The sequence below is a fragment of the Erythrolamprus reginae genome, chromosome 10, assembly GCF_031021105.1.
Source record: "Erythrolamprus reginae isolate rEryReg1 chromosome 10, rEryReg1.hap1, whole genome shotgun sequence".
NCBI classification, from domain to species: domain Eukaryota; kingdom Metazoa; phylum Chordata; class Lepidosauria; order Squamata; family Dipsadidae; genus Erythrolamprus; species Erythrolamprus reginae.
In genome coordinates, this window is record NC_091959.1 from 4,034,971 (window position 1) to 4,058,683 (window position 23,713).

Here is a 23,713-nt window from a genome sequence, read left to right on the forward strand (position 1 = left end):
TTGTCAGACTAACAATAAATATTCACACTTGGGACTCCAAACGTGTATGGAGAAAAAAACCCTGATGTTGTGTTTATTTACAAATATACAGTATACACCAGCTATATTTTGCAACCAATATTATCTATATATTTTATTGAAATCCAGCAGCAATTTTATTGCAGGATTGGCAGAGTAATTGAGCCTAAATGGGGTTTCTAACGTCCCAGGCATTTTAGTCTGTTGTTGTAGAGTTTTCCAAAGGAGGAGATAGGTTGAGATGGAAATAAAAGTTTCACAACGTAGCCTATTAGCCTTGGATTTCCTGTTTTTAAAATCAATGTCAAATGTTATTAAGGCACATGAGGCTTTTGTGCTATGCAGTTATACAAAGTTTAATAAAACCACCGTATATACAGAAGGCTCAAGGGAAGATTTACAACCATTTTGTATGGATTCTCTGAGGACCTCACACCAACTATGAAGCATCGCTTTATTAAAAAAAAAAAAGACTGGCGAATTAATGAAAATTAATCAACAAGTTTCCGTTCTGTAGGAAGATTAGTTTGCTGCTACCAATCCTCCGGTTGAACAGGAGTTTGATGTTTTCCACGTGACTGCATATTTTACAGGGTTTCATAATGGGTTTTATTTTTTAACATTTGATTTTTTTATTATTGTATTGTGTTTTATATTGTTGCCAGCCACCTTGAGTCCCATTGGGATTGGGCGGGATAGAAGTTGTTGTGGTTAGCTCTGGCCCAGCTCCTGCCCCAAGGACTGTGGATGTGGGGGAGACATCCACCTGCTGCAGGCCTGTTTTGCCCCCAGTGGAATCTGATGATGAAGGCTCCTCTGACCAAGAAGACATGAGTGACAGGGAGGAGGAGAGTGTGGCAGACAGCTCAGAAGGAGATCAATTATCTAGCTCCTCCTTGGATTCAGAACAAGAGTTAATGATACATCCACGCATGCGGAGAGCGATGCATAGGCAGCAACAACTGAGAGATTATCAAAGAAAATGAGGCCACCTGTGGTTGGGTGGGGCTGTGGTCATTAGTGAGGCTGCTATAAAGAGCAGCCTGTGGGTTTGGCCATTGTGGAGGATTATCTGATCGTTGTGTTTGGTGACTGCTTTACTGATTTTGACCTTTTGTGTGCTGATTTTTCCCCGCTTTGAAACTAAACCAGAGCAAAGTGTGTTTCACTTTGTGAAAGAAGAAGGACTGTGAATTGCCTCACAGCTGCAATCTAAGTATCACAGAACTGATAAGGGACTTGTACCAATTACCAGTTTGTTTGGAGACAAGTGCTCTTTGCTATACCAAAAGAGGGCTTGGTTTAAGTGAATTTTCATTATAAAGAACATTGTTTTGAATTGTCAAACGTGTGTGTGTCTGAAATTTGTACCTGTGACTTTTTGGGAGGATTCTACCAGGGAGCCCGACAGAACAGAAGTCAAATGAATTAAATTCTTTCTTTCTTATAAGTGCCAAAATAAAACAAAACTGTATTTTACACGTATAACCAGATTTAGCCCAAAAACAATTCTTCAGCAGCAACATAAACTTTCTCAGTTGTGGGATCTTTTTGATTATTTTTTTTGCTGACTTCTCCTAATTCCACTGTGATAATATGTGTAAATAATTATTTCTGATACGATTCTGCCGTCTGAAACCAGATTTTTTCAACTGTCTCTTGGCCCATTTCGACCAGCATCCTCAAATGCTTCCATCCCGTTTTGGCTGTGATCATTAAATATTCTTCGTTCTCGGGGTGCAGGAGGGTGGTGTGAGCAGCTACCACAAGCGACTGGGCGTATCTCCCACAGACGAGGAGAAAAAGGGCACCTCGCTCTTCTGGGCTCAAAGGAACCACGCTTTCAAACCCAGCCAGGACGTGGCCGCCCACCAAGAGAGGTTCTTTGCTCTCGATCATCATGTACATGATAGCGATGGCGACTTCGAACACGTAGTAGCCGTAGCTCATATCGCTGAAGTCCAAAATCCCGGATATTCCGTACTGTGGATTTGGAGGGGATGCGGAAACCACGTCGAGTAGAATGTTGTGGTCGTTGAGGTCTCCGTGATTGATGCCTAAATGGAGGACAGGGAAGGTCACTCGAGGCTGTACGGATCGGGAACTTTAGGGAGGGCTGTGCTTTTCTCGGGTCACAATTAAAGCAGTTTAGAGGGAAGGCTTAGTGAGGAATGGACCTTTTTCTCCCCTATTCTGGTGGTTAAGGCTACAATCAGTTGTTGGAAAAAATAGCAGAGAAGCAGATTTGTTTATTTATTTCTTAACTATCCATCTCCCTCAAAAGAGATTTAATTTAATTCAGCCTTGGAAGTAGCTTCTGAAAAGGAAGAGACATTTGACAGTGGAACAGCCTGCCTGCCTCTATCTATCTATCTATCTATCTATCTATCTATCTATCTATCTATCTATCTATCTATCTATCTATCTATCTATCTATCTATCTATCATTATTATTATTATTATTAATTAGATTTGCATGCCACCCCTCTCCGCAGACTCGGGGCGGCTGTCTATCTATCTATCTATCTATCTATCAATCTATCTGTCTGTCTGTCTGTCTGTCTGTCTGTCTGTCTGTCTGTCTACCTACCTACCAACCAACCATCTATCTACCAACCATCTATCCATCCATCCATCCACCTACGTACCATCTAACTATCTATTTCTATTTCTACACCTAACTGCCCTTCGATCTAATTTGCACAGCTGCCCATTTTAACAATGGTGAAAAATCACGCTGGAAGTGGTTGGTAGATTAATAACAGATCCCACCCCCTCCTCCTGCCCTAATCAGCCTACTCCCCCATCCAGCCTTTTTGTTTTATTATAGATGATATTTTTTTATTTTTTAGAGTGTTTTGCTCTTATTGTATACATATTATTATATTGTTTTTAAATTGTAAGGTGCCCAGAGTCACCTTGTAGTTAACATGGGTGGCAAATAATTAAATAAAGGGAAAAAGAAAGAAAGAAAGAAAGAAAGGGAGAAAGGAAGGAAAGAAAGGAAAGAAAGAAAAAAGATAAAGAAAAGGAAGGAAAGAAAGAAAGAAAGAAAGAAAGAAGTATCTCAAAAACTAATACCAGAAGCAGATTGTTTTTCCCACTTGCCAAGAGAGAGATTTCATCATAACTCAATAAAAATACTTACAGGATCGAAAAGAGCTGAGTTTTGGAATAACGTTAACTTGGAACTGCTCAATCACTTTGTTCACTAGGTCCAGATATTCGCTCTTGCCAAGAGCATATAGGTATTTTTTCAGAAGAGGAACATTTGACAGATTCCAGATGAATTCACCTCTGTGTAAGCTTTTTATTAACGGATGCTGGAAATTCTTTGAAGTGAGAAGAAAATGCAATACATCATTTTTTGCAAGGATTATTCATTCATTCATTCATTTAATTTGTATGCCGCCTAATTCCCGAAGGACTCCAAACAGACATATCTTTGGATAACAGCATTCCAGAGGGATTGAACTGCAAAAATTTATTGTTCAAATGCAGCAACTAGTATGGATATTCTTGTTCCTGAATCCCAGGTCATAAGTATTTTACCATGGCAGCATTAAAGCATTAATAAAGCCCAAAAATCCTGGGTTGTCTATTGTTTATATGTCTGGCTAGACTGTTGTAATTATTGTAGACCCAATTGAAAGGTGAAATATATATTGCAGGGGTGTCCAATGTTGGCCATTTTAAGACCTGTGGTCTTCAACTCCCAGAATTCCTCAGCCAGTCATGTTGACTGGGGAATTCTGGGAGTTAGAATTCTACAGGTCTTAAAAATGACCAACATTGGACACCCTTGATATAAAGTGTAAGCTCAATGGATTATACACTGCTCAAGAAAATAAAGGGAGCACTTAAACAACACAATATAACTCCAAGTAAATCAAACTTCTGTGCAATCAAACTGTCCACTTAGGAAGCAACACTGATTGACAGTCAATTTCACAGGCTGTCGTGCACATTCAACTTTGTACAGAACAATTATTCAATAAGAATACTTCATTCATTCAGATCTAGGATGTTTCCTTTGAGTGTTCCCTTTATTTTTTTGAGAAGTATATTTCTGATACACCTTTATCTCTATAAAGCTGCAAAGTTTCTTGGGCAGGCAAACCTGGGATGAAACCCTACCAATGTTCCAATACGGAAATAAAGTCCCATTTCCTTCCTTCTGTGAAGCCGTATCGTACAACCTCACCTCTGCCAATGTTTTATCGAGCTTGGCTGCCACCTGTCCAATGTCGTAGAGAATTGGCGGAGTCACGGGGACGGTGGCTACTGTTCTGCCTGGCAGGTAGCTCAACAACCTCACGGCAAACGTCTGGGTGGAGGATCCAGTATCTTAAGAGGTAAAAAAGAGACTTCCGATTACTAGTCGCTTCACGGCCGTTGCCCAACCAAGATGCATTCTCTATGGCAGTGCTTCTCAATTATTTTCTGTTGCACCCCAGTGGGAAGAAGTAACCTCCCCAAATCTCTTACCTGGGTCCCAATGGACTGTTAGTATTTGTTGTTTTACTTATGATAAGCTGCAAGCAAACGATTGGCTGGGGAAGGCTGCTCTACCCACTTACCTGGGAGTAAGTCACTGAAGGCTGTTTTTGGATAGGCAGGTATAAGCTAGCGTGGTCACATGACCAACTTGATTTTATGACGTCTTTGCGATCGTCATTAAGCAAACTGATGGTTTACTATTGGCACAGTTTTGCCCAAAACCAGAAGTGCCAGTTTGCTGTTAGAATAGAACATAGAATAGAATATGTAATAGAATACAGAATAGAATTGAATAGGGAATAGAATAGATTAGGGAATAGAATCAAATATATAATAGAATAGAATATAGAATAGAATAGAATAGGGAATAGAATCGAATATAGAATAGAATAGAATATAGAATAGAATAGGGAATAGAATCGAATATAGAATAGAATAGAAGAATATAGAATAGAATAGAATATGTAATAGAATACAGAATAGAATATAGAATAGAATAGAATTGAATATGTAATAGAATAGAATATAGCATAGAATCGAATATGTAATAGAATAGAATATAGCATAGAATAGAATATGTAATAGAATCGAATATAGCATAGAATAGAATATAGAATAGAATTCTTTATTGGCCAAGTGTGAATGGACACACAAGGAATTTGTCTTGGTGCATCTGCTCTCAGTACACATAAAAGAAAATATAGATTTGTCAAGAATCATGAGGTACAACACTTAATAGAATTTTATTGGTCAAATTTTAGGTAATGAAACGTCTGGAGGGAAACAACCAAACTTAGACACCACCAAAGACCCCAACAGGACAAATAATATTAAGGAAGGAAAACAATTTTCAGCGAGAGAACTTAGTTAGACTTAACACACTGTAGTTATATGCCTTTGATACAAACAACGACCCACAGATCTAATCACCCTGTTGATATGAAAAATAAAAGCAAGATAAGAGGCAGCAAAGGTCACTTTCATTCAATCGTGGCCCGTAAGAAGCAAAAGGCAAAACTGTCTCAAAGGTGATTTTTCTGGACATTCTTACTTTTTCCGCTTGAAACGTTTTGCTTCTCATCCAAGAAGCTTCTTCAATTTCTCAAGGAAAGGAAAAAAAAGAAACCCAAGAAAATGTTGCTTGGTGGGGCCTGGGGAAGAGCCTTCTCTGTGGGGGCCCCGGCCCTTTGGAATCAGCTCCTCCCCTGGAAATTCGCACTGCCCCTACCTTCCTCGCTTTCTGCAAGAGTCTTAAGACTCACTTATGCCGCCAGGCTTGGGGTGATTAGATCTCAGCCCCTTGGCCAACGAATGTATGATTGCTGTTTGAATGGGTATAACTGATTTTTAACACAGCTGGGGTTTTTAGATTGTGTAATTTTAATTTAATTTAATTGGATTTATCTAATGTAATTAGAAAATTGAAACATAGAAGATTGATGGCAGAAAAAGACCTCATAGTCCATCTAGTCTGCCCTTCTACTATTTCCTGTATTTTATCTTAGGATGGATCTATGTTTATCCCAGGCATGTTTACTGTGACATTCAGTTGACTGTGGATTTACCAACCACGTCTGCTGGAAGTTTGTTCCAAGCATCTATTGCTCTTTCAATAAAATAATCTTTTCTCACGTTGCTTCTGATCTTTCCCCCAACTAACCTCAGATTGTCCTTGTGTTCACTTTCCTATTAAAAACACTTCCCTCCTGAATCTTATTTAAATGTTAACATATTTAAATGTTTCAATTGTGTCCCCCCTTTCCCTTCTGTCCTCCAGACTATACAGATTGAGTTCATTCATTCAGTAATTATTGTTTTTACATGTTGTAAGCCGCCCCGAGTCCTTGGAGAGGGGCAGCATATAAATCCAATAAATGAAAAAGAAAGAAAGAAAGAAAGAAAGTTAGGAAGGAAGGAAGGAAGAAAGAAAGAAAGGAGAAGGACGGATGGAAGGAAGGAAGAAAAAATGAAAGAAAGAAGGGATGAAAGGAAGAAATAAAGAAAGAAAGAGAAAGGAAGGGAGAAAGAAAGATAGAAAGAAAGAAAGAAAGAAAGGAGAAGGACGGATGGAAGGAAGTAAGGAAGAAAAAATGAAAGAAAGAAGGGATGAAAGGAAGAAAGAAAGAAAGAAAGAAAGAGAAAGGAAGGAAGGGAGAAAGAAAGATAGAAAGAAAGAAAGAAAGAAAGAGAAAGGAAGGGAGAAAGAAAGATAGAAAGAAAGAAGGAAAGAAAGAAAGAAAGAAAGAAAGAAAGAAAGAAAGGGGAAAAAAAAGGACATGGCAGAATTTGAATGCCAACAATATGTTCGGTTTTCTCACCTACTGTTTCCAGAAACAACACTTTGCCATCCCGGGTGAGTTGGGGCATAGCCACCGGAAACCCCTCGCCGTTCAGAAACATCATGATGTGGGTCTGAACCTCGACCAGATCTGAATTCTGGCTATCTTTGGCGTTTATAATTTTGAGGACAAAGTCGCGGGGGCTTTCTCCTTCCTCTGGGAACGAAGCGAGGCTCACGTGGAAGTTTTGATCGTCGTAGCTGGGCAGAGGTCTAAGCTGGGAGACTTCCAGTCCAAATAGCCTCCGGACTAGTTCGGCAGCTTGCTTTTTCGTGAATGTTGGCTTAATCAGGGGGTGATCCTGATGCTGCGGCGTCTGGTCTCCAGAAGACATGGTGCATCAAAAGAGGACTAAGAAGAAGACCTGGGTGTCCCGAACTTATCAATCAGTAGCTGCAAGTGCAAAATCGCAAAGCCAAAGTCCAAAGTTGGGGCCTGGAGAATTGTGGGAGTCGAAGTCCACCCATCAGAAAGGCACCAAGATTGAGAAATACCCTGGTTGGAATCAGGGTTATTGGCTATTTGTTATTCCAAATACACAAGTTATGCAAATGGACTGTCTAATCCTTTATTAAGAGAGGCAAGTCATATTATCTATCCGTCAATCTGTCTGTCTACCTGCCGACTACCAATCTATTCTCCCCCTCTCCCTTTCTCTGCCTCCCTCCATCCATAACTATCATCTACCTAGCTATTTATCTATCTATTCTTTCTTTCCCTTCCCATCTCTTTACCACTCCCTCCCCATCCATATCTATCTATCTATCTATCTATCTATCTATCTATCTATCTATCTATCTATCTATCTATCTATCTATCTATCTATCTATCTATCTATCTAATCCCCTCTCTTTCTCTTCCCCCTCTCTTCCCATCCATATCTGTCTCTGTCTGTCTGTCTATCAATCAATCAATCAATCAATCAATCAATCAATCTATTCCCTCTTTCTCTCTCCCCCTCTCCCCATCCATATCTGTCTGTCTATCTTTCTATCCATCCATCCATCTATCCCCTCTCCCTTTCCCTTTGCATCTGTCTGTCTGTCTGTCTGTCTCTCTGTATCTATCTATTCCCTCTCCCTGTCTATCTTTCTCTCTCCCTATCCATGTCTGTCTGTCTGTGTCTGTCTGTCTGTCTATCTATCTATTCCCTCTCCCTCTCTATCTTTCTCTCCCTATCTATCTTTCTCTCTCTCCCTATCCATGTCTGTCTGCCTGCCTGCCTGCCTACCTATCTACCCTATCTACCTACCTTAAAGGTCTGTTGGAAGACAAAACAGTCTGCCCTTGGAAGGACAGGGTTTCTGTCTGAAGCTCAAACCCAGTGTCTTACCTGGGCACTACAGGTGTTTAAATCTCTTCCCCGTGAGCCAGGTGGGAAAGGAAAGGGCTGCTCCCTTGTCAGGGAAGCAGAGTGCAATCTTTTCTTGCCAGGTGGAGCCGCACGGCATCAGGTAGGAAAAGCACCGCCGGGAGTAAAATAATCCTAAAGGAATTCAATTGCATTCACAGATTTGCAAGGCAATCCGACCTGCAATCTTGCAACGCCACAGCCCACGTGGACACCCGCTGCCGTCCAATCAAAAGAGGGCTTTAGAAGTTGAGCTCGCCTCGCCCGGGTCCGTTTGTAAGAAGGCTTCCCATTGGCTGTAAGGAATTTAGCGTCCCGCCTCTTCCCCCCTCCCATTCCAAGGTTGGTGTAATTGTGTATTTCTGATGGTAGAAGTTAAGAATAAAAGCCTAAATTAGACAGGCGTCCATATCTTCCCCAATATCGACTTTTAAAAGGGAATTTTTTCTGCAATTTCTGCAGAATTGCAAAGTCTCTTTAAAGTCTTAGGACAGTTTGATAGATAGATAGATAGATAGATAGATAGATAGATAGATAGATAGATAGATGATAGAAGATAGATAGATATAGATAGGTAGGTAGGTAGGTAGGTAGATAGATACGATGATAGATGATAGAGAGAAGATAAAAGAGATAGATGATAGATTTATTTATGATAGATGAGAGAAGATAGAAGAGATAGATAGATAGATAAATAGATGATAGATACGATAGTAGATAATAGATGATAGAAGATATAGAGAGAAGATAGATACGATAGATGATAGAGAGATGATAGAGAGAAGATAGATAGTAGATGATAGATGATAGAGAGAAGATAGAAGATTAGATAGACAGATAGATAGATAGATAGATAGATAGATAGATAGATAGATAGGTGATAGGTAGATAGAACCTAGAAATTTGAAGGTCCCTACTGTTGATACTGTGTTGTCTAGTATTGTAAGAGGTGGAAGTATGGGAGGGTTTCTCCTAAGGTCTACCACCATTTCTATAGTTTTATGTGTGTTCAGTTCCAGATTGTTCCGGTCGCACCACGAGATTAGTTTTTCAACCTCCCATCTCTATGCGGATTCCTCATTGTCTCGAATGAGTCTGATCGCTGTTGTGTCATCTGAGGACTTCAGTAGTTGTAACACCAAGACCAAATCTAATTGTGAAGAATCTTTTCTTCCTTATTTGGATTGAGGGAAAGAAGTCACCATGGAAATTTCCAGCTGCTTGATCCCTAGGTGGTCCCATCTCTTTCAATGAATCGGGACAGATGTGGTTGTTTCAAACACGTCTATTCACAAAAAAACAATACAGTGGTACCTCTACTTAATTTGTTCCATGACCAGGTTCTTAAGTAGAAAAGTTTGTAAGAAGAAGCAATTTTTCCTATAAGAATCAATGTAAAAGCAAATAATATGTGTGATTGGGGAAACCACAGGGAGGGTGGAGGCCCTGTTTCCTCCCAGGAGATTCCTAGAGAGGCCCCACGGAGGCTTCTCCCTGCCTTTTCCGCCCATTTCCTCCCAGGAGATTCCTAGAGAGGCCCCACAGAGACTTCCTCCCACCTTTTTCCGCTATGTTTCCTCCCAGGAGATTCCTAGAGAGGCCCCCCAGTCTTTTCCCCGCCTTTTCCTGCCCTGTTTCCTTCCAGGAGATTCCTAGAGAGGCCCCACGGAAGCTTCTCCCTGCCTTTTCCGGTTAGTTTCAGAGGCTCGGGTTTGTAAGTGGAAAATGGTTCTTGAGAAGAGGCAAAAAAATCTTGAATACCTGGTTCTTATCTAGAAAAGTCCGTAAGTAGAGGCGTTTGTAGGTAGAGGTACCACTGCATTTCCTAACCCTGGTTCATGATACTTTTCACAAATCACAAACCTTTTAGGAAGCGATGAACGTCCTTAGCCATTGTGCCAGAGTTCATGGTGACAGCTTTGACTAATCTAAAACCCCTTGGATATTTGCCAAAAAGGTAGTTAAAAAAAACAACAACTCGCGTTTGCAGTTGTGACTTGGTACAACTTTTCTTTATTAAAAATAATTTACATCCGTTTAACATTTTATGCACAATTGTCAGCAAATCCAACCTTTGTCTTTTCAGAGGACTATACAATACTTATGAGTGAATTGGAAACCATCGTAGACAGTTAAACGTCGGCTAAGAGAAGGTGCAGTGGTTCGTGTGAGAATAATAGAATCAGGTATTATTTTGCTGTGTATAATTGATTACATTTATATCTCTCCCCCTAGTTTGGTAACAATTTGATCAAGGGCTCAAGTTCTAGTTCTTTTCAGAAGCCAAATTGAAGAGAGGATGAGAAAAACCAGTTTGGGTGATCTTTGCCTTACTTGAAAGTCCAAGATTATGGTAGACTGTGGAACACCCAGTGCCTTTGGATTAAAATACATTGTGTAGTGCTAACGTGAAAATAATTTGGACAGGTGGTTTGGCTTCCAATTAATAGCACTACCCAGGCCTCATATCCCAGCATCGGAATCATTATGCTTTTATGGGTTTAGAAAGGGATTCGGTCCATGTGAGCCTGCAAGTTTGTGGTATTGTTCAAAAGGGTCTTGAGGTCCTCCAGAAGTGTGGGACAGCATTTTCAGGAACCACCTCATTCTCTTTCTAAAAGCTGTCTGAAAACTTTGGAGATTTGGTCAGCTCAGGGCTTCCAGCTTTTTTAAATAAATGACCTACCAATGTCATCCAAGAGGGGGTTGTGAAGACTCTCTCCAAAGCTCTATTGTGGTTCATACATTATGTCAATCTCACATTCAATCTATTTATAGTCAGTTCTCCCCAGATGTTCATCGCAAATTAAAGTGGGTTTTTAAAAAAATAAAAAAAAAGAATAGGGTTGCAACCTCCAAAATATCATCTTTTCAATGTAAGAGGAAAAAGCGAAGCCCTGTCAATGAGTTTGACCAAGGGTTGGCAACTATGGTTACTTTGACCAAGGGTTGACAACTATGGTTACTTTGACCAAGGGTTGGCAACTATGGTTACTTTGGACTTCAGCTCCCAGAATTCAATTCTGGGAATTGAAGTCCAAAGCTCACACAGTTCCCATAATTGGCCATCTCGAGGTTTGACCAAAAATATGGATCATATTCTGGACTTGACAATAGATTTCAACGCCTATAGGGCCAGAATCATTAGATAAGTGGGGTCACACATGCCATGTAGCAAGAACAGTAGCCTGGGGTGGGTGGGCTCGAGGTGAAGCTGGTTATTTGGCCCTACCTATTTGAAAGAATGTCAGATATCAGCACCTAGAAATGGATGGAGGCCATTCCTAGATGATGCTGGACTTCACATTACTAAAAAGGCCAGTGTCTTCCCAATTACAAGTTTTGAAAGAAACACGAAGAAAGAAATTGGAAGTGCTGTTTTTGGGGATTCCAAACTTGGCAACTTTAAGACTTGTGGACTTCGACTCCCAGCATGAGTGGCTGAGGAATTCTGGGATTTGAAGTCCACAAGTCTTAAGGTTGCCAAGTTTGGCAACGTCTGGGTTAGGGGACCATGGAGCATGTCTATAAGGCACCCTGGTTTTTAGCATTTTACTTGGGAGGAGAGGAAAAAGCAGTGCCTTGAACCTGATACTAATAAAAGAAGTTGCACGGAAGCTGGAAATAAATAATAATTTAGTTACCAAAAGTCAGGTAGTCTTATTATTTTTTGCCATTGGTGATCAAGACAGAAATTCAAGCGTTTCATTGAAATCAGAGAAAAATAATTCAATAATAAAGGAAAGTTACTGATGGTAAAACTATAAAAAGTGGCATATATAAGCACAGCTGATATGGGTAGAAAAAAAATGCAGACTCAAGAAAAAATGTCTATGATTATAGCTTAAAGAGCTTGTTGGGAAAATAACTAGGGTTCAAAATGACTGGGCAGAGGGACTTTTATTGCTGCCTCTGTAATCCGTATGTCTACTAATTTGGCTTTAAAAGAGAATCTAATACAGGTGTCCCCAAACTTGGCAACTTTAAGACTTATAGACTTCAACTCCCAGAATTCTCTAGCCAGCTATACTGGCTGGAGAATTATGGGAGTTGAAGTCCACAAATCTTAAAATTGCCAGGTTTGAAGACCTCTGATCTAATAAATGTGAAAATTAATTTATCTTTCAGAATTTCAGGACACTTTCAGCCACACAGAATTTACTACTTGTTCTATTCCATGGGGTCTGTTTGGTTTAATCAAAAACCCTGATCTATGAACAACTTAAGGAGAAAAGGCTTTTTAAAATGAGCTCGGGATATTTCCGCTACATAAATTCCTGTTAATAATAAACACTGGGGACTTAACAAATTCTTGCTCTTCAGAACAAAGTAACTACCGCTATCCTGAAGAGTCTTTTTGGAAGAAAGAAGAAAACGTGGGGATGACTCCTTTTATAAACCTACTGCACAAATTGAAGAGAAGAAACAGCCAAAGCCCAATTGACGATAACAGGGGGATGCTTTTTGGACAAAATAAATCCAATTAAATTCCATGATGGCTACTTGTCAGGACTGCTAGAGAGCCCCGAGAGGTCACTGCCAGCTTCTATTTGGAAAACATCAATTTCCCCCAATTGAATCTGTGTTTTGGAATTTTTAAACAAAGCAAGATTTTTGCGAGGGGGAGTATCTCGCTCAGTGTCTGGGGCCAATTCCCAGAAATTTCCATCTGATGAGGCCACTGCACTGTTCCTCTTTTGTGGAAGGCACCAAATAGGGCAGGGGTGGGCAACTATGACAACATTACAACTGGTGGACTTCCATAATTCCTGAGCCAGGAATTCTGGGAGTTCCTGAGCCAGGAATTCTGGGAGTTGAAGTCCACAAACCATAAAGTTCCCATAGTTTCCCCTTCTTGAAATAGAGGGAAGGCCCCCAAACATACTGAGTATTAAGCCTTCCTTAAACTTTCTAGTGGGTGGCTAATACCATGAACTAGATCTAAGGGTGGTGGGTTTTTCGGTTCGTTTTCAGAATTGGGGATCCTCCGAATTTTAAAACAAGGGAATCCTACATCATCAAGTCAAGTGCTATGCTCAAATTAAAAAAAAACCAGCATTGGGAAGTTAAAAGGTGGAAAAGAAAAATAAACGAAGGGAGGAAAGAACTCAGGGAATCTGGCTTCAAATCTTCACAATTCAGTTTCGAGTTTTCACATAATTTATATACAAAATGGTCTAAGGTGAACCCTCCCCCCCCCCCCCCTCATACTTACAGATCTCTTTTCACAACACAAAGACATGCCAATGTCTAACAACGTCAATAGCACCATTCGGAGTATTTTAAAATCCAGGAGGACCTCGCTGTGGCCACTACAACAAAATTTCACAATCTTTTACATCCATGGACAAAGTTATCTGAGCACAGTGGGGCTTCTCTCAGCAGTTCCAATGGGAGAGGAAGGCTGGGGCCGAGGCCTCAAGAGGCTGGCGAGCTCGGCAGTCCTCCGAGGTGGGAAAAAGAGCTTTGCAACGGCTTCACAACAGCCTCCGGACCATGTAGTTCAGCATGCCGCCGTGTTTGTACAAGGTGATTTCCACATCACTGTCAAAGGAGGCGGCCACCTGGAAGGCTTTGCTGGTACTCGTCTACAGAATAACGAGGAAAGAAACATAGAAACATAGAAGTCTGACGGCAGAAAAAGACCTCATGGTCCATCTATACAATTTATGAATGGTATGTTTGTATGTATGTTTGTTTAGCAAATAGGTTTTTTAAATATTTTAACTTCAATTTAGATTTGTGATGAATTGTTTTGTTTTGCTGTAAGCCGCCCCGAGTCTGCGGAGAGGGGCGGCAAACAAATCTAAATAATAAATAAATAATAAATCTAGTCTGCCCTTATACTATTTTCTGTATTTTATCTTAGGATGGATCTATGTTTATCCCAGGCATGTTTAAATTCAGTTACTGTGGATTTATCTACCACGTCTGCTGGAAGTTTGTTCCAAGGATCTACTACTCTTTCAGTAAAATAATATTTTCTCATATTGCTTTTGATCTTTCCCCCAACTAACTTCAACTAACAAACACAAAAGATAAACTCACAGGTCAATGCAAGACTTTGGTGTTTTCCAGGGAGTCTAAAATTTGGAACTCAGAAACCCATCAGTTTCTGCTAAGATACATATATTGAAAGCAAACATTTCCAAATATCAAATATTGCACGGAATTATTATTATTATTATTATTATTATTATTATTATTAATTAGATTTGTATGCCGCCCCTCTCCGTAGACTCGGGGCGGCTCACAACAATAACAAAGCCAATGTAAGAATAAACCTAATAATTTAAAAACACTAAAAACCCCATTATTAAAAGCAAACATACACACAAACATACCATGCATAAACTGTATAGGCCCGGGGGAGATGTCTCAGTTCCCCCATGCCGGACGGCAGAGATGGGTCTTAAGAACTTTACGAAAGGCAAGGAGGGTGGGGGCAGTTCTAATCTCCGGGGGGAGCTGGTTCCAGAGGGTCGGGGCCGCCACAGAGAAGGCTCTTCCCCTGGGTCCCGCCAAACGACATTGTTTAGTCGACGGGACCTGGAGAAGGCCAACTCTGTGGGACCTAACCAGTCGCTGGGATTCGTGTGGCAGAAGGCGGTCCCGGAAATAATCTGGTCCGATGCCATGAAGGGCTTTAAAGGTCATAACCAACACTTTGAATTGTGACCGGAAATTGATCGGGAACCAATGCAGACTGCGGAGTGTTGGTGTAACATGGGAATTGCACAGTGAAGTAAAAGGCTTGTACCTTTATATGCAGAGTGATTCCAGGCGATAACTCTTGAGGGAAGAAGATCGAAAACTGTTCTTTGCCAGTCAGGCCCAAAGACTGTGCGCTCTCTCCGGGGAGGAACTGAAGGGGGGCAATGCCCATGCCAATCAAGTGACCTTTGTGGATCTTCTCGTAGCTTTCGGCAATCACTGCTTTCACTCCCTATGTGTGTAAGGGGGGAAAAGTTCGGTCCAATTCAGATACTCTGTAATTCAGCAGTAGTATATGTTGTGGTTAGCTCTGGCCCAGCTCCTGCCCAAAGGACTGTGGATGTGGGGGAGACATCCACATGCGGTAGGCCTGTTTTGCCCCCCCCCCAGTGGAATCTGCTGATGAAGGCTCCTCTGACCAAGAAGACATGAGTGACAGGGAGGAGGAGGAGTGTGGCAGACAGCTCAGAAGGAGATCAATTCTCTAGATCCTCCTTGGATTCAGAACAAGAGTTAATGATACAGCCACGCATGCGGAGAGCGATGCATAGGCAACAACAACTGAGAGATTATTATCAAAGAAAATGAGGCCACCTGTGGTTGGGTGGGGCTGTGGTCATTAGTGAGGCTGCTATAAAGAGCAGCCTGTGGGTTTGGCCATTGTGGAGGATTATCTGATCCTTGTGTTTCGTGACTGCTTTGCTGACTTTGACCTTTTGTGTGCTGATTTTTCCCCGCTTTGAAACTAAACCAGAGCAAAGTGTGTTTCACTTTGTGAAAGAAGAAGGACTGTGAATTGCCTCACAGCTGCAAGCTAAGTATCTCAGAACTGATAAGGGACTTGTACAAATTACCAGTTTGTTTGGAGACCAGTGCTCTTTGCTATACAAAAAGAGTGCTCTGTTTATTTGCATTTTCGGTATAAAGAACATTGTTTTGAATTTTCAAACATGTGTGTGTGTCTGAAATTGTATCTGTGCATGTTTGGGAGGGTTCTACCAGAGAGCTCGACAGAACAGTATATATACTAGTTCGTACATTTTCGAGACACGAGGAGCAATTTATGTTTTGCAAAACGAAAGACGGCAGTTTCTCCAAAGAAATCAAGCAGGGTAAAATAACAAAGGCTTCTGGGACATAATGACTGTTGTGGTTCAGTCTGGGACCCCTCCGGGAATGGCTGACCTTCTGTCGGTTTCCAGCTCAGAGGGAGAGGCTGAGGAACAGGAGGTGCAGACTGACGAGGAATCCCAGGCTGAAGAAGAAGGACAGCCAGAGTCCCACCAGGGGGAGCTCTCCCCAGCAAGCAGCCTGGATTCCTTAGGGGAAAATGCTCAAGACATCATAGATATGCGACAAAGGAGAGCTAATCAGAGACGGACTCAATTGGCTAAGTATTTCCAGCATTAGAGGTCACAGCTGGGTTTGGGTGTGGTGCTCTTGGGAAAGGATAAAAGGCGGACCCACCCTTCCTGGCTTGTGGAGTTTTATCTTGGAGATTCGTGAGACCTGTCTGTGAACTTTGGTGGCTTACAATCCTGGTTTGTGCCTTGGACTATTGAAACCTTGGGGGGGGGGGTGCCAGCAAGAAGCTTGTGGTATTGACTGGACATCAGGACCCTGCTGTAACGTATTATAGCCTGTCTGTTGTGAAGACAGGTTTTCCTTTGTGCTTATTTTTTCCAGCTATAAAATACTTTTGGCTTTTACCAGAGTGTCTGGCTGTTTTTTCAGTTGGTGTTGAGGTTTGGGAAAACCCAGACAGAACAATGACGAGGATTTAAATAAGTAAAAATGGAATACCAGTAAAAAGGGTCCTTTGGCAGCCCAGTCCCTTGAGCTGCCCAAGCCATACTTCTTGCCAGCTAAGATAATCAGAGGGATGTTTTCTTTCCGATATAGCTCAGCCGCATCAAACACGTCTAGCTGCAATTAAAAAGACAAAAGAGCCGGGTCACAAGATATTCCGGATGGTTAGATCCACCAAAAAACGGGCTTCCTCGGAAGCTACATCCTCACCGTCTGTCCCGTTGGGAAGTGGATTGTTTTAGGAGCCGGTTTGCCGATGAATTTATTTAAAAGCTTGATGTTGGCAAAAGTGCCCCGAGTCATCACAGCGTCGTTGCCCCGACGAGCCCCATAGGAGTTGAACTCGCGGGGTGTGAGGCTGAAAGAGAGAGAGAGAGAACGAAAGACCACTGAGGATATTCCGTGTGGATTGTGGGAAGGAGTTTCTACATTCTCGTTGTTTGAAAGTGGGTTTCTTGCATACACGTGAATGCTGGTTATGATTGGAAAGTGAAGACACAATCTCATTTCCATGAATAAATCTCTCGCCCCAAGACTTTTTTTGCCCAATTATGTTTTAATAACCCAGTCTGTGGCTCTGTATTAATTATACAATACGGCTCGTCCTTGCTTAACAACCGTTTGAAGTTACAACAGACTCACCCAGCAAAAGGTGCTTCTAATTCTATTTCTAAGTCTTCCCCCACCCACCCATGGACCCACTTAACTGCTGTGGCATTCACTTAAGAGGCACCTCAAAAAAGGTTATAAAATTAGGTCCAGGCATATGGTGGACCTGTTTAACAACTGCCACAACTCATGACTATAATTCTGGGCTCAATTATGGTCATAGGTCACGGACTCTCTACAGTAGAATTCAGACCTAGTCATAGAAGAGCCTCATAGAAACATAGAAGACTGACGGCAGAAAAAGACCTCATGGTCCATCTAGCCTGCCCTTATACTATTTCCTGTATTTTATCTTACAATGGATATATGTTTATCCCAGGCATGTTTAAATTCAGTTACTGTGGATTTACCAACCACGTCTGCTGGAAGTTTGTTCCAAGGATCTACTACTCTTTCAGTAAAATAATATTTTCTCATGTTGCCTTTGATCTTTCCCCCAACTCACTTCAGATTGTGTCCCCTTGTTCTTGTGTTCACTTTCCTATTAAAAACACCCCTCCTGAACCTTTAACATATTTAAATGTTTCGATCATGTCCCCCCTTTTCCTTCTGTCCTCCAGACTCTACAGATGGAGTTCATTAAGTCTTTCCTGATACGTTTTATGCTTAAGACCTTCCACCATTCTTGTAGCCCGTCTTTGGACCCGTTCAATTTTGTCAATATCTTTTTGTAGGTGAGGTCTCCAGAACTGAACACAGTATTCCAAATGTGGTCTATATAGCGGGATCACAATCTCCCTCTTCCTGCTATGCAGCCATAAAGGGAACATTTATCGTAGATTCCGATCTAAAAGGCTGAAGTGCATTTGGGGTTAATCCTATTAAGCAATTAAGGAGGCCTATTTGCAGTGGTGAGAGTGCAGAACTGCAGGCTGCTTCTGCTGAATGCTGGCTGTAGTTCGCCAGTTCAAATCTCACCAGACTCAAGGTTGACTCAGCCTTCCATCCTTCGGAGGTGGGTAAAATGAGAACCCAGATTGTTGGGGTCGATATGCTGACTCTGTAAACTGCTTAGAGAGGGCTGTAAAGCACTGTGAAGTGGTATATAAGTCTAAGTGCTATTACTATTCATTGCTGTCAGAAAAAAGACATTTCCGAGGATAAAGGGTTAAATAAGGTCCAGGAGGGAAGTGTTTTTAATAGGAAAGTGAACACAAGAACAAGGGGACACAATCTGAAGTTAGTTGGGGGAAAAATCAAAAGCAACATAAGAAAATATTATTTTACTGAAAGAGTAGTAGATCCTTGGAACAAACTTCCAGCAGACGTGGTTGGTAAATCCACAGTAACTGAATTTAAACATGCCTGGGATAAACATATATCCATCGTAAGATAAAATACAGGAAATAGTATAAGGGCAGACTAGATGGACCATGAGGTCTTTTTCTGCCGTCAGACTTCTATGTTTCTATGAATTGGAAACCCTGCACTTCTTCCTCCTCTTTTAAGGCACAGACATCCCCCCGAGGTCCTTACCCCTTATTCATCAAATATCTCGCCGCAGCGCTTCCCCTGGCAATGCTCCCAGCGGGCGAGACGTGATCGGTGGTGACCGAATCTCCCAAATGCAACAAGACGTGAGCGTTTTCAATGCATTGGAGGGGAGGTGGGTGTTTGGCCTGCAAAGAGACAAAACTGAGCACCGGGCGTGTTTTCTGAACGGACGCTCCCGCCTAAGGCCGGCCTACTTACGAGCTTATCAAAAAAGGAAGGGCACCGGATGTAGGTAGACTTCGAATCCCAGGTAAACAAAGTGGACTCAGGGGCCTCCAGAGAGTTCCAACGCTTATTTCCTTTCTGGAAAACAAGAAGGAAACATTTTATTTTATTTATTTATTCCCACCCCTCTCTCCAAGGACTCGGGGCAACTTATAACATAGAAAAAACAATGAAAACATGTTAAATCCAATGAACTGTAAGATTAATCTAAAACCCAAACTTATTACAAATCAAATCACTCCCATTCACACAGCTAATATACATTTCGTTCATCGGCCAGGGAGCAAGTAATTAATAGCCCCAAGCCTGATGGCACAAATGAGTCTTTAGACTCTTGTGAAAGGCAAGGAGGGTGGGGGCAGCGCGAATCTCTGGGGAGAGCTGATTGCAGAGGGCCAGGGCCCCCACAGAGAAGGCTCTTCCCCTAGGTCCCACCAAGCGACATTGTCCAGTCGATGGGACCTGGAGAAGGCCAACTCTGTGGGACCGAACCGGTCACTGGGATTCATGCGGCAGGAGGCGGTCCCTTTTAGATTTGCGTAAGAGATCAAAGGAACTTTAGTTCCTGGTCATCTCCTCCTGCTTTATACCCAAACGGTATTAAACCTATCTCTGATTAAAGAAAGTGATCAAGCTACCTCCATTTTTATTTTCAGTTCTTTAAACATGGATGCTATTACAAACTCCTCTTCGATCTGCTGCAGTTCTTCCCGAGAAGGCCAAATATCATGCAGGAAGATATTTCTGCCATCAGGACTGACCCCTGTAAGAAACAGGACGATGGTGAACATAATGAATGGTCAGTCTGTCAAAGCCACTCAGAGAAAATTTATTTATTTATTTATTAAATTTGTATGCCGCCCCTCTCCGCAGACTCAGGGCGGCTCACAACAGTAACAGAAAACAATATATAATACAAATTCAACAATTAGAAAGCTAAAAACCCATAGTTTAAAAACATGCACACAACATACCATACATAGACAGTATAGGCCTGGGGAAGATATTTCAGTTCCCCCATGCCTGACGGCAGAGGTGGGTCTTAAGGAGTTTGCGGAAGGCAAGGAGGGTGGGGGCAGTTCTAATCTCAGGGGGGAGCTGGTTCCAGAGGGTCGGGGCCGCCACAAATGAAAACAAATTAAGAAAAGTCCAGAAAGCTTATTTATAGGTTGGACACATGCTTATAGATCAGAGGTCCCAAACCCAGCATTGGTCTGTGACCTGCCAAAAACCGGTGTGCGCAAATGAGCGAAGCCCCATTTGTGGGGTGCAGGCAGCACATGAAACTACATCCCCTCTGGTCTATGGAAAAACCTCTCTCCATGGAACCGATCCCTGCTTGGGGGCCGCTGTCATAGATGGCACTTTTGAGAGCTTTTGTGAAGTCCTTGGTGTTCTCAGAGCTTGGTGTTTTGATTGCAGGCATTTCATTACCCAACTAGGTAACATCATCAATGCTCTGATGGTAAATATCAAGTACTGGTCATGCTACCCAGAGTTGGGTAATGAAATATCTGCAAGAAAACAACTAGACAACATTAAAGACTCCACCCATAGTTCCACCCTGAACTACAGATAGTCTCTTTTTTGGGGAGCTTTTGTTTCAGAAGATGTCGGGATACAGATTTGATGGCACAGCAACTGCTAACAAACCAGTTTACTGTATATACTGTATTTTTTGAAATATAAGACACACATTTTTCCCTCCCAAAGGAGGCTGGAAATTTGGGTGCTTCTTCTACTCTGTAGCTTTTACTAAGATTTTTTTTTCAGCCCTAACAAGGTGCTAGGTCCTGGTTTGCTAGCAAAGTGATCTTCCCTTTGCCCACTTTTCTCATTGTTTCTTTCTCTGAAGAGAGACAGAAGTGAAGTGTTTTAGAAACTTGAAGTTCAAATTGAATTATGATAATAACGATGCTTTAAGATATGTATTTATTGACAGAAAGATGAAATATGATGCAATTACAACGATTGTTTGTGAAAACAAGTCTTCGGAGAGGGGCGGCATACAAATCTAAATAAATAAATAAATAATAAATAAATAAACTAAATTAATTAATAAAAAAGGGTACGGAAGGCGGTTTAAAAATAATAATAATAATAATAATAATAATAGAGAAGACATTGATAACCAAAAAGAACAAGTGAATGCCGATGGTTTCTATTCACCAGAAAATAATTTGATATGCAACAAGACTGTAACTCTCCTTCTCTCAAGAGGAAATTGATGATATGTCTATGTTATTTGTAATTTTGTAATTGTCCAGGTGTTTTTTGTTGGTTTAGAAGTGCATGTATGTTTTTCTATTTTCTTTTTTGTGTGTTGCAAATATTGCAAATATGTCAATGTATATATTTTCTTGATTATGCTTTTTAAAACAAATTAATAAAAATAACTTTAAAAAAAAGAAGAAACTGTATTTTATCCCCAACCAGAGGATAAAAAGCAAGCACGTGTGCTCAAAACCAGCAAACTGTGTTGAAGCTGACCAGATTCATTAAGATGAATACATGGTAGGCAGATTATTTTTTCCCTACTTTCTTCCCCCAAAACTAATGGGCGTCTTATATTCTGGTGCCTCTTATACTCTGAAAAATACCATAATCATCCAAAGAGCTCTAATAGAACAGGTCTTTCTCTCTTATATAAGAGAGCTCCCTATAACGACATCACTTTGATGACAAATTCAAGCCAGACCCAGATTGTAAACAGAGTCAGCCTTAGAGAGGGCTGCAAAGCCCTGTGAAGCGGTATATATGTCGGTATATATAATGCGAAGGGTTACCTAGTGGCTCAGTCTGGAAATCAATATTCACAGTTCCCGCAATCGCGTAAGCAACCACTAGAGATGGAGAAGCCAGGTAATTGGCACGGATGCAGCTGCAGAGGCGGCCTTCAAAGTTTTTGCTTCCAGACACGACGCCACACGCAACCAAGTCACCCTGAAAAGCAGAAAGAGAATAAAATGGGATTTCTCCCCCCACAATACTCTCTCTTCTAACCTATTTTTTTAAAAATTATTATTATTATTATTAATTAGATTGGTATGCCGCCCCTCTCCGTAGACTCGGGGCGGCTCACATTTCGGAGAGGGGCGGCATATAAATCCAATAAATTGAAATTGAATTGAATTCCTAGCTACTGAAGCCATAGAACTTGTTATTAAGCCCCCAAACTACTAAATTCTGCAAATTTTATTTGTGTGTATTTACTGGCTGGTTGACTAAGGCAGGACTAGAACTCACCGTCACCTGGCTTCTAGACTGGTGCATTAACCGGGGGATTGCTAAAACAATCCTTTCTAGTTTTAAGGGTCATTGGTGTCCCACTTAAACAAGATCTGATCTCCCCATCCACCCCTTACTGGCTTAATGAGCAAGGACGAAATCTGCACTCCTAATTTATAACGAAATCCTCCACCTATGGAAAGACAGTACAGTGGTACCTCTACTTACGAACTTAATTCGTTCCGTGATTAGGTTCGTAAGTAGAAAAGTTCATAAGCAGAAACAATTTTCCCCATAGGAATCAAAGTAAAAGCAAATAATGCGTGCAAACCCATCCCACAAGTCACCCCTTTTGTCTTGCGCCACTGGGATTCCCCGCCTCCAGACTTCCGTTGCCACCCGAAGCGCCCGTTCTTGCGTTGCTAGGATTCCCGAGCCTCCCCTCGCTGGGATTCCCTTCATTTTTGCTGGTGCCGCTTTGAATCTCTGTGAGGGGCGGCTCAGGGGAATCCCAGTAGCGCAAAGACAGGCATTCGGCTGGCAACGGAAGTCCGGTGGCAGGGCATCCCAGCAGTGGCGGCTTGGGTTCGTATCTCGAAAAGTTCGTCAGCAGAGGTGTTCACAAGTAGAGGTTTGATTTGATTGGATTTGTATGCCGCCCCTCTCCGTAGACTCGGGGCGGCTAACAACAGTAGTAAAACAGCATATAACAATCCAATATTAAAACAGTTAAAAACCCTTATTGTAAAACCAAACATACATACAGACATACCATGCATAAAATTGTAAAGGCCTAGGGGGAAAGAGTATCTCAGTTCCCCCATGCCTGGCGGCAGAGGTGGGTTTTAAGAAGCTTACGAAAGGTGAGGAGGGTGGGGGCAATTCTAATCTATGGGGGGAGTTGGTTCCAAAGGGCCGGGGCTGCCACAGAGAAGGCTCTTCCCCTGGGTCCCGCCATGTGACATTGTTTAGTTGACGGGACCCGGAGAAGATCCACTCTGTGGGACCTAACTGTCGCTGGGATTTGTGCGGCAGAAGGCGGTCCCGGAGATATTCTGGTCCGGTGCCATGAAGGGCTTTATAGGTCATAACCAACACTTTGAATTGTGAGGTACCACTGTATTTCCAAACTGTAAACTCTATTTGGGTATCTCCTGAAGTAAAGCTCACCTGTACAATTGCATTCTGAATGGCTTCTGGCAAAGGGGCAGTATTCCCCACACAGGTGGAACAGCCGTAGCCGATGACCTCAAACCTACAGGGGGGAAAAGCAGGAAATTCTATTTCTGGGTTCGGGATTCATTCATGAATTCATTTCTATTGCATTTTTTAAAAAAAATATTTTTAATGATTTTATTTAACATAC

At 41.7% G+C, this 23,713-nt stretch overlaps 2 protein-coding genes across 5 annotated transcripts in view; both read right to left on the reverse strand.

Moving 5' to 3' along the window:
- Positions 1–348: 348 nt before the first annotated feature.
- On the reverse strand, positions 349–8,435 carry HYKK (hydroxylysine kinase). Of its 4 annotated transcripts, none has more exons than XM_070762617.1 (5): positions 8,191–8,435; positions 6,837–7,208; positions 4,223–4,365; positions 3,167–3,350; positions 349–2,075 (listed from the first exon to the last, which is right to left on the reverse strand). In XM_070762617.1, the coding sequence occupies exons 2-5, from the start codon at positions 7,189–7,191 to the stop codon at positions 1,627–1,629; spliced, it is 1,131 nt and encodes a 376-aa protein (XP_070618718.1). In that variant the 5' UTR covers positions 7,192–7,208; positions 8,191–8,435; the 3' UTR covers positions 349–1,626. The 4 variants fall into 4 exon arrangements, with proteins under 4 accessions (XP_070618718.1, XP_070618717.1, XP_070618716.1 ...); XM_070762616.1 differs by having other exon boundaries at positions 6,837–7,250; positions 8,191–8,413; XM_070762615.1 differs by having other exon boundaries at positions 6,837–7,292; positions 8,191–8,392.
- A 1,756-nt stretch (positions 8,436–10,191) lies between these two features.
- Positions 10,192–23,713, reverse strand: part of IREB2 (iron responsive element binding protein 2) — a 32,561-nt gene continuing 19,039 nt past the window's right edge. Inside the window, exons 14-22 of the mRNA XM_070763182.1 lie at positions 23,518–23,602; positions 21,906–22,062; positions 19,758–19,882; positions 19,093–19,197; positions 18,877–19,019; positions 16,942–17,089; positions 16,726–16,848; positions 14,969–15,154; positions 10,192–13,796 (exon numbers count right to left, since the gene is read on the reverse strand). Coding sequence (XP_070619283.1) covers positions 13,686–13,796; positions 14,969–15,154; positions 16,726–16,848; positions 16,942–17,089; positions 18,877–19,019; positions 19,093–19,197; positions 19,758–19,882; positions 21,906–22,062; positions 23,518–23,602 — 1,183 coding nt within the window. The 3' untranslated portion in view covers positions 10,192–13,685. The remainder of the gene's footprint in view (positions 13,797–14,968; positions 15,155–16,725; positions 16,849–16,941; positions 17,090–18,876; positions 19,020–19,092; positions 19,198–19,757; positions 19,883–21,905; positions 22,063–23,517; positions 23,603–23,713) is intronic.

Bases quoted from the DNA above. Each gene is read 5' to 3' on its own strand.
- HYKK (XM_070762617.1), bottom strand. From the start codon at position 7,191: ATGTCTTCTGGAGACCAGACGCCGCAGCATCAGGATCACCCCCTGATT. The intron at 4,366-6,836 runs GTGAGAAAACCG...TTACCTCTTAAG, and splicing joins GTTGTTTCTGGAAACAGTAG to ATACTGGATCCTCCACCCAG. The intron at 3,351-4,222 runs GTGAGGTTGTAC...CTCACTTCAAAG, and splicing joins TCGATAAAACATTGGCAGAG to AATTTCCAGCATCCGTTAAT.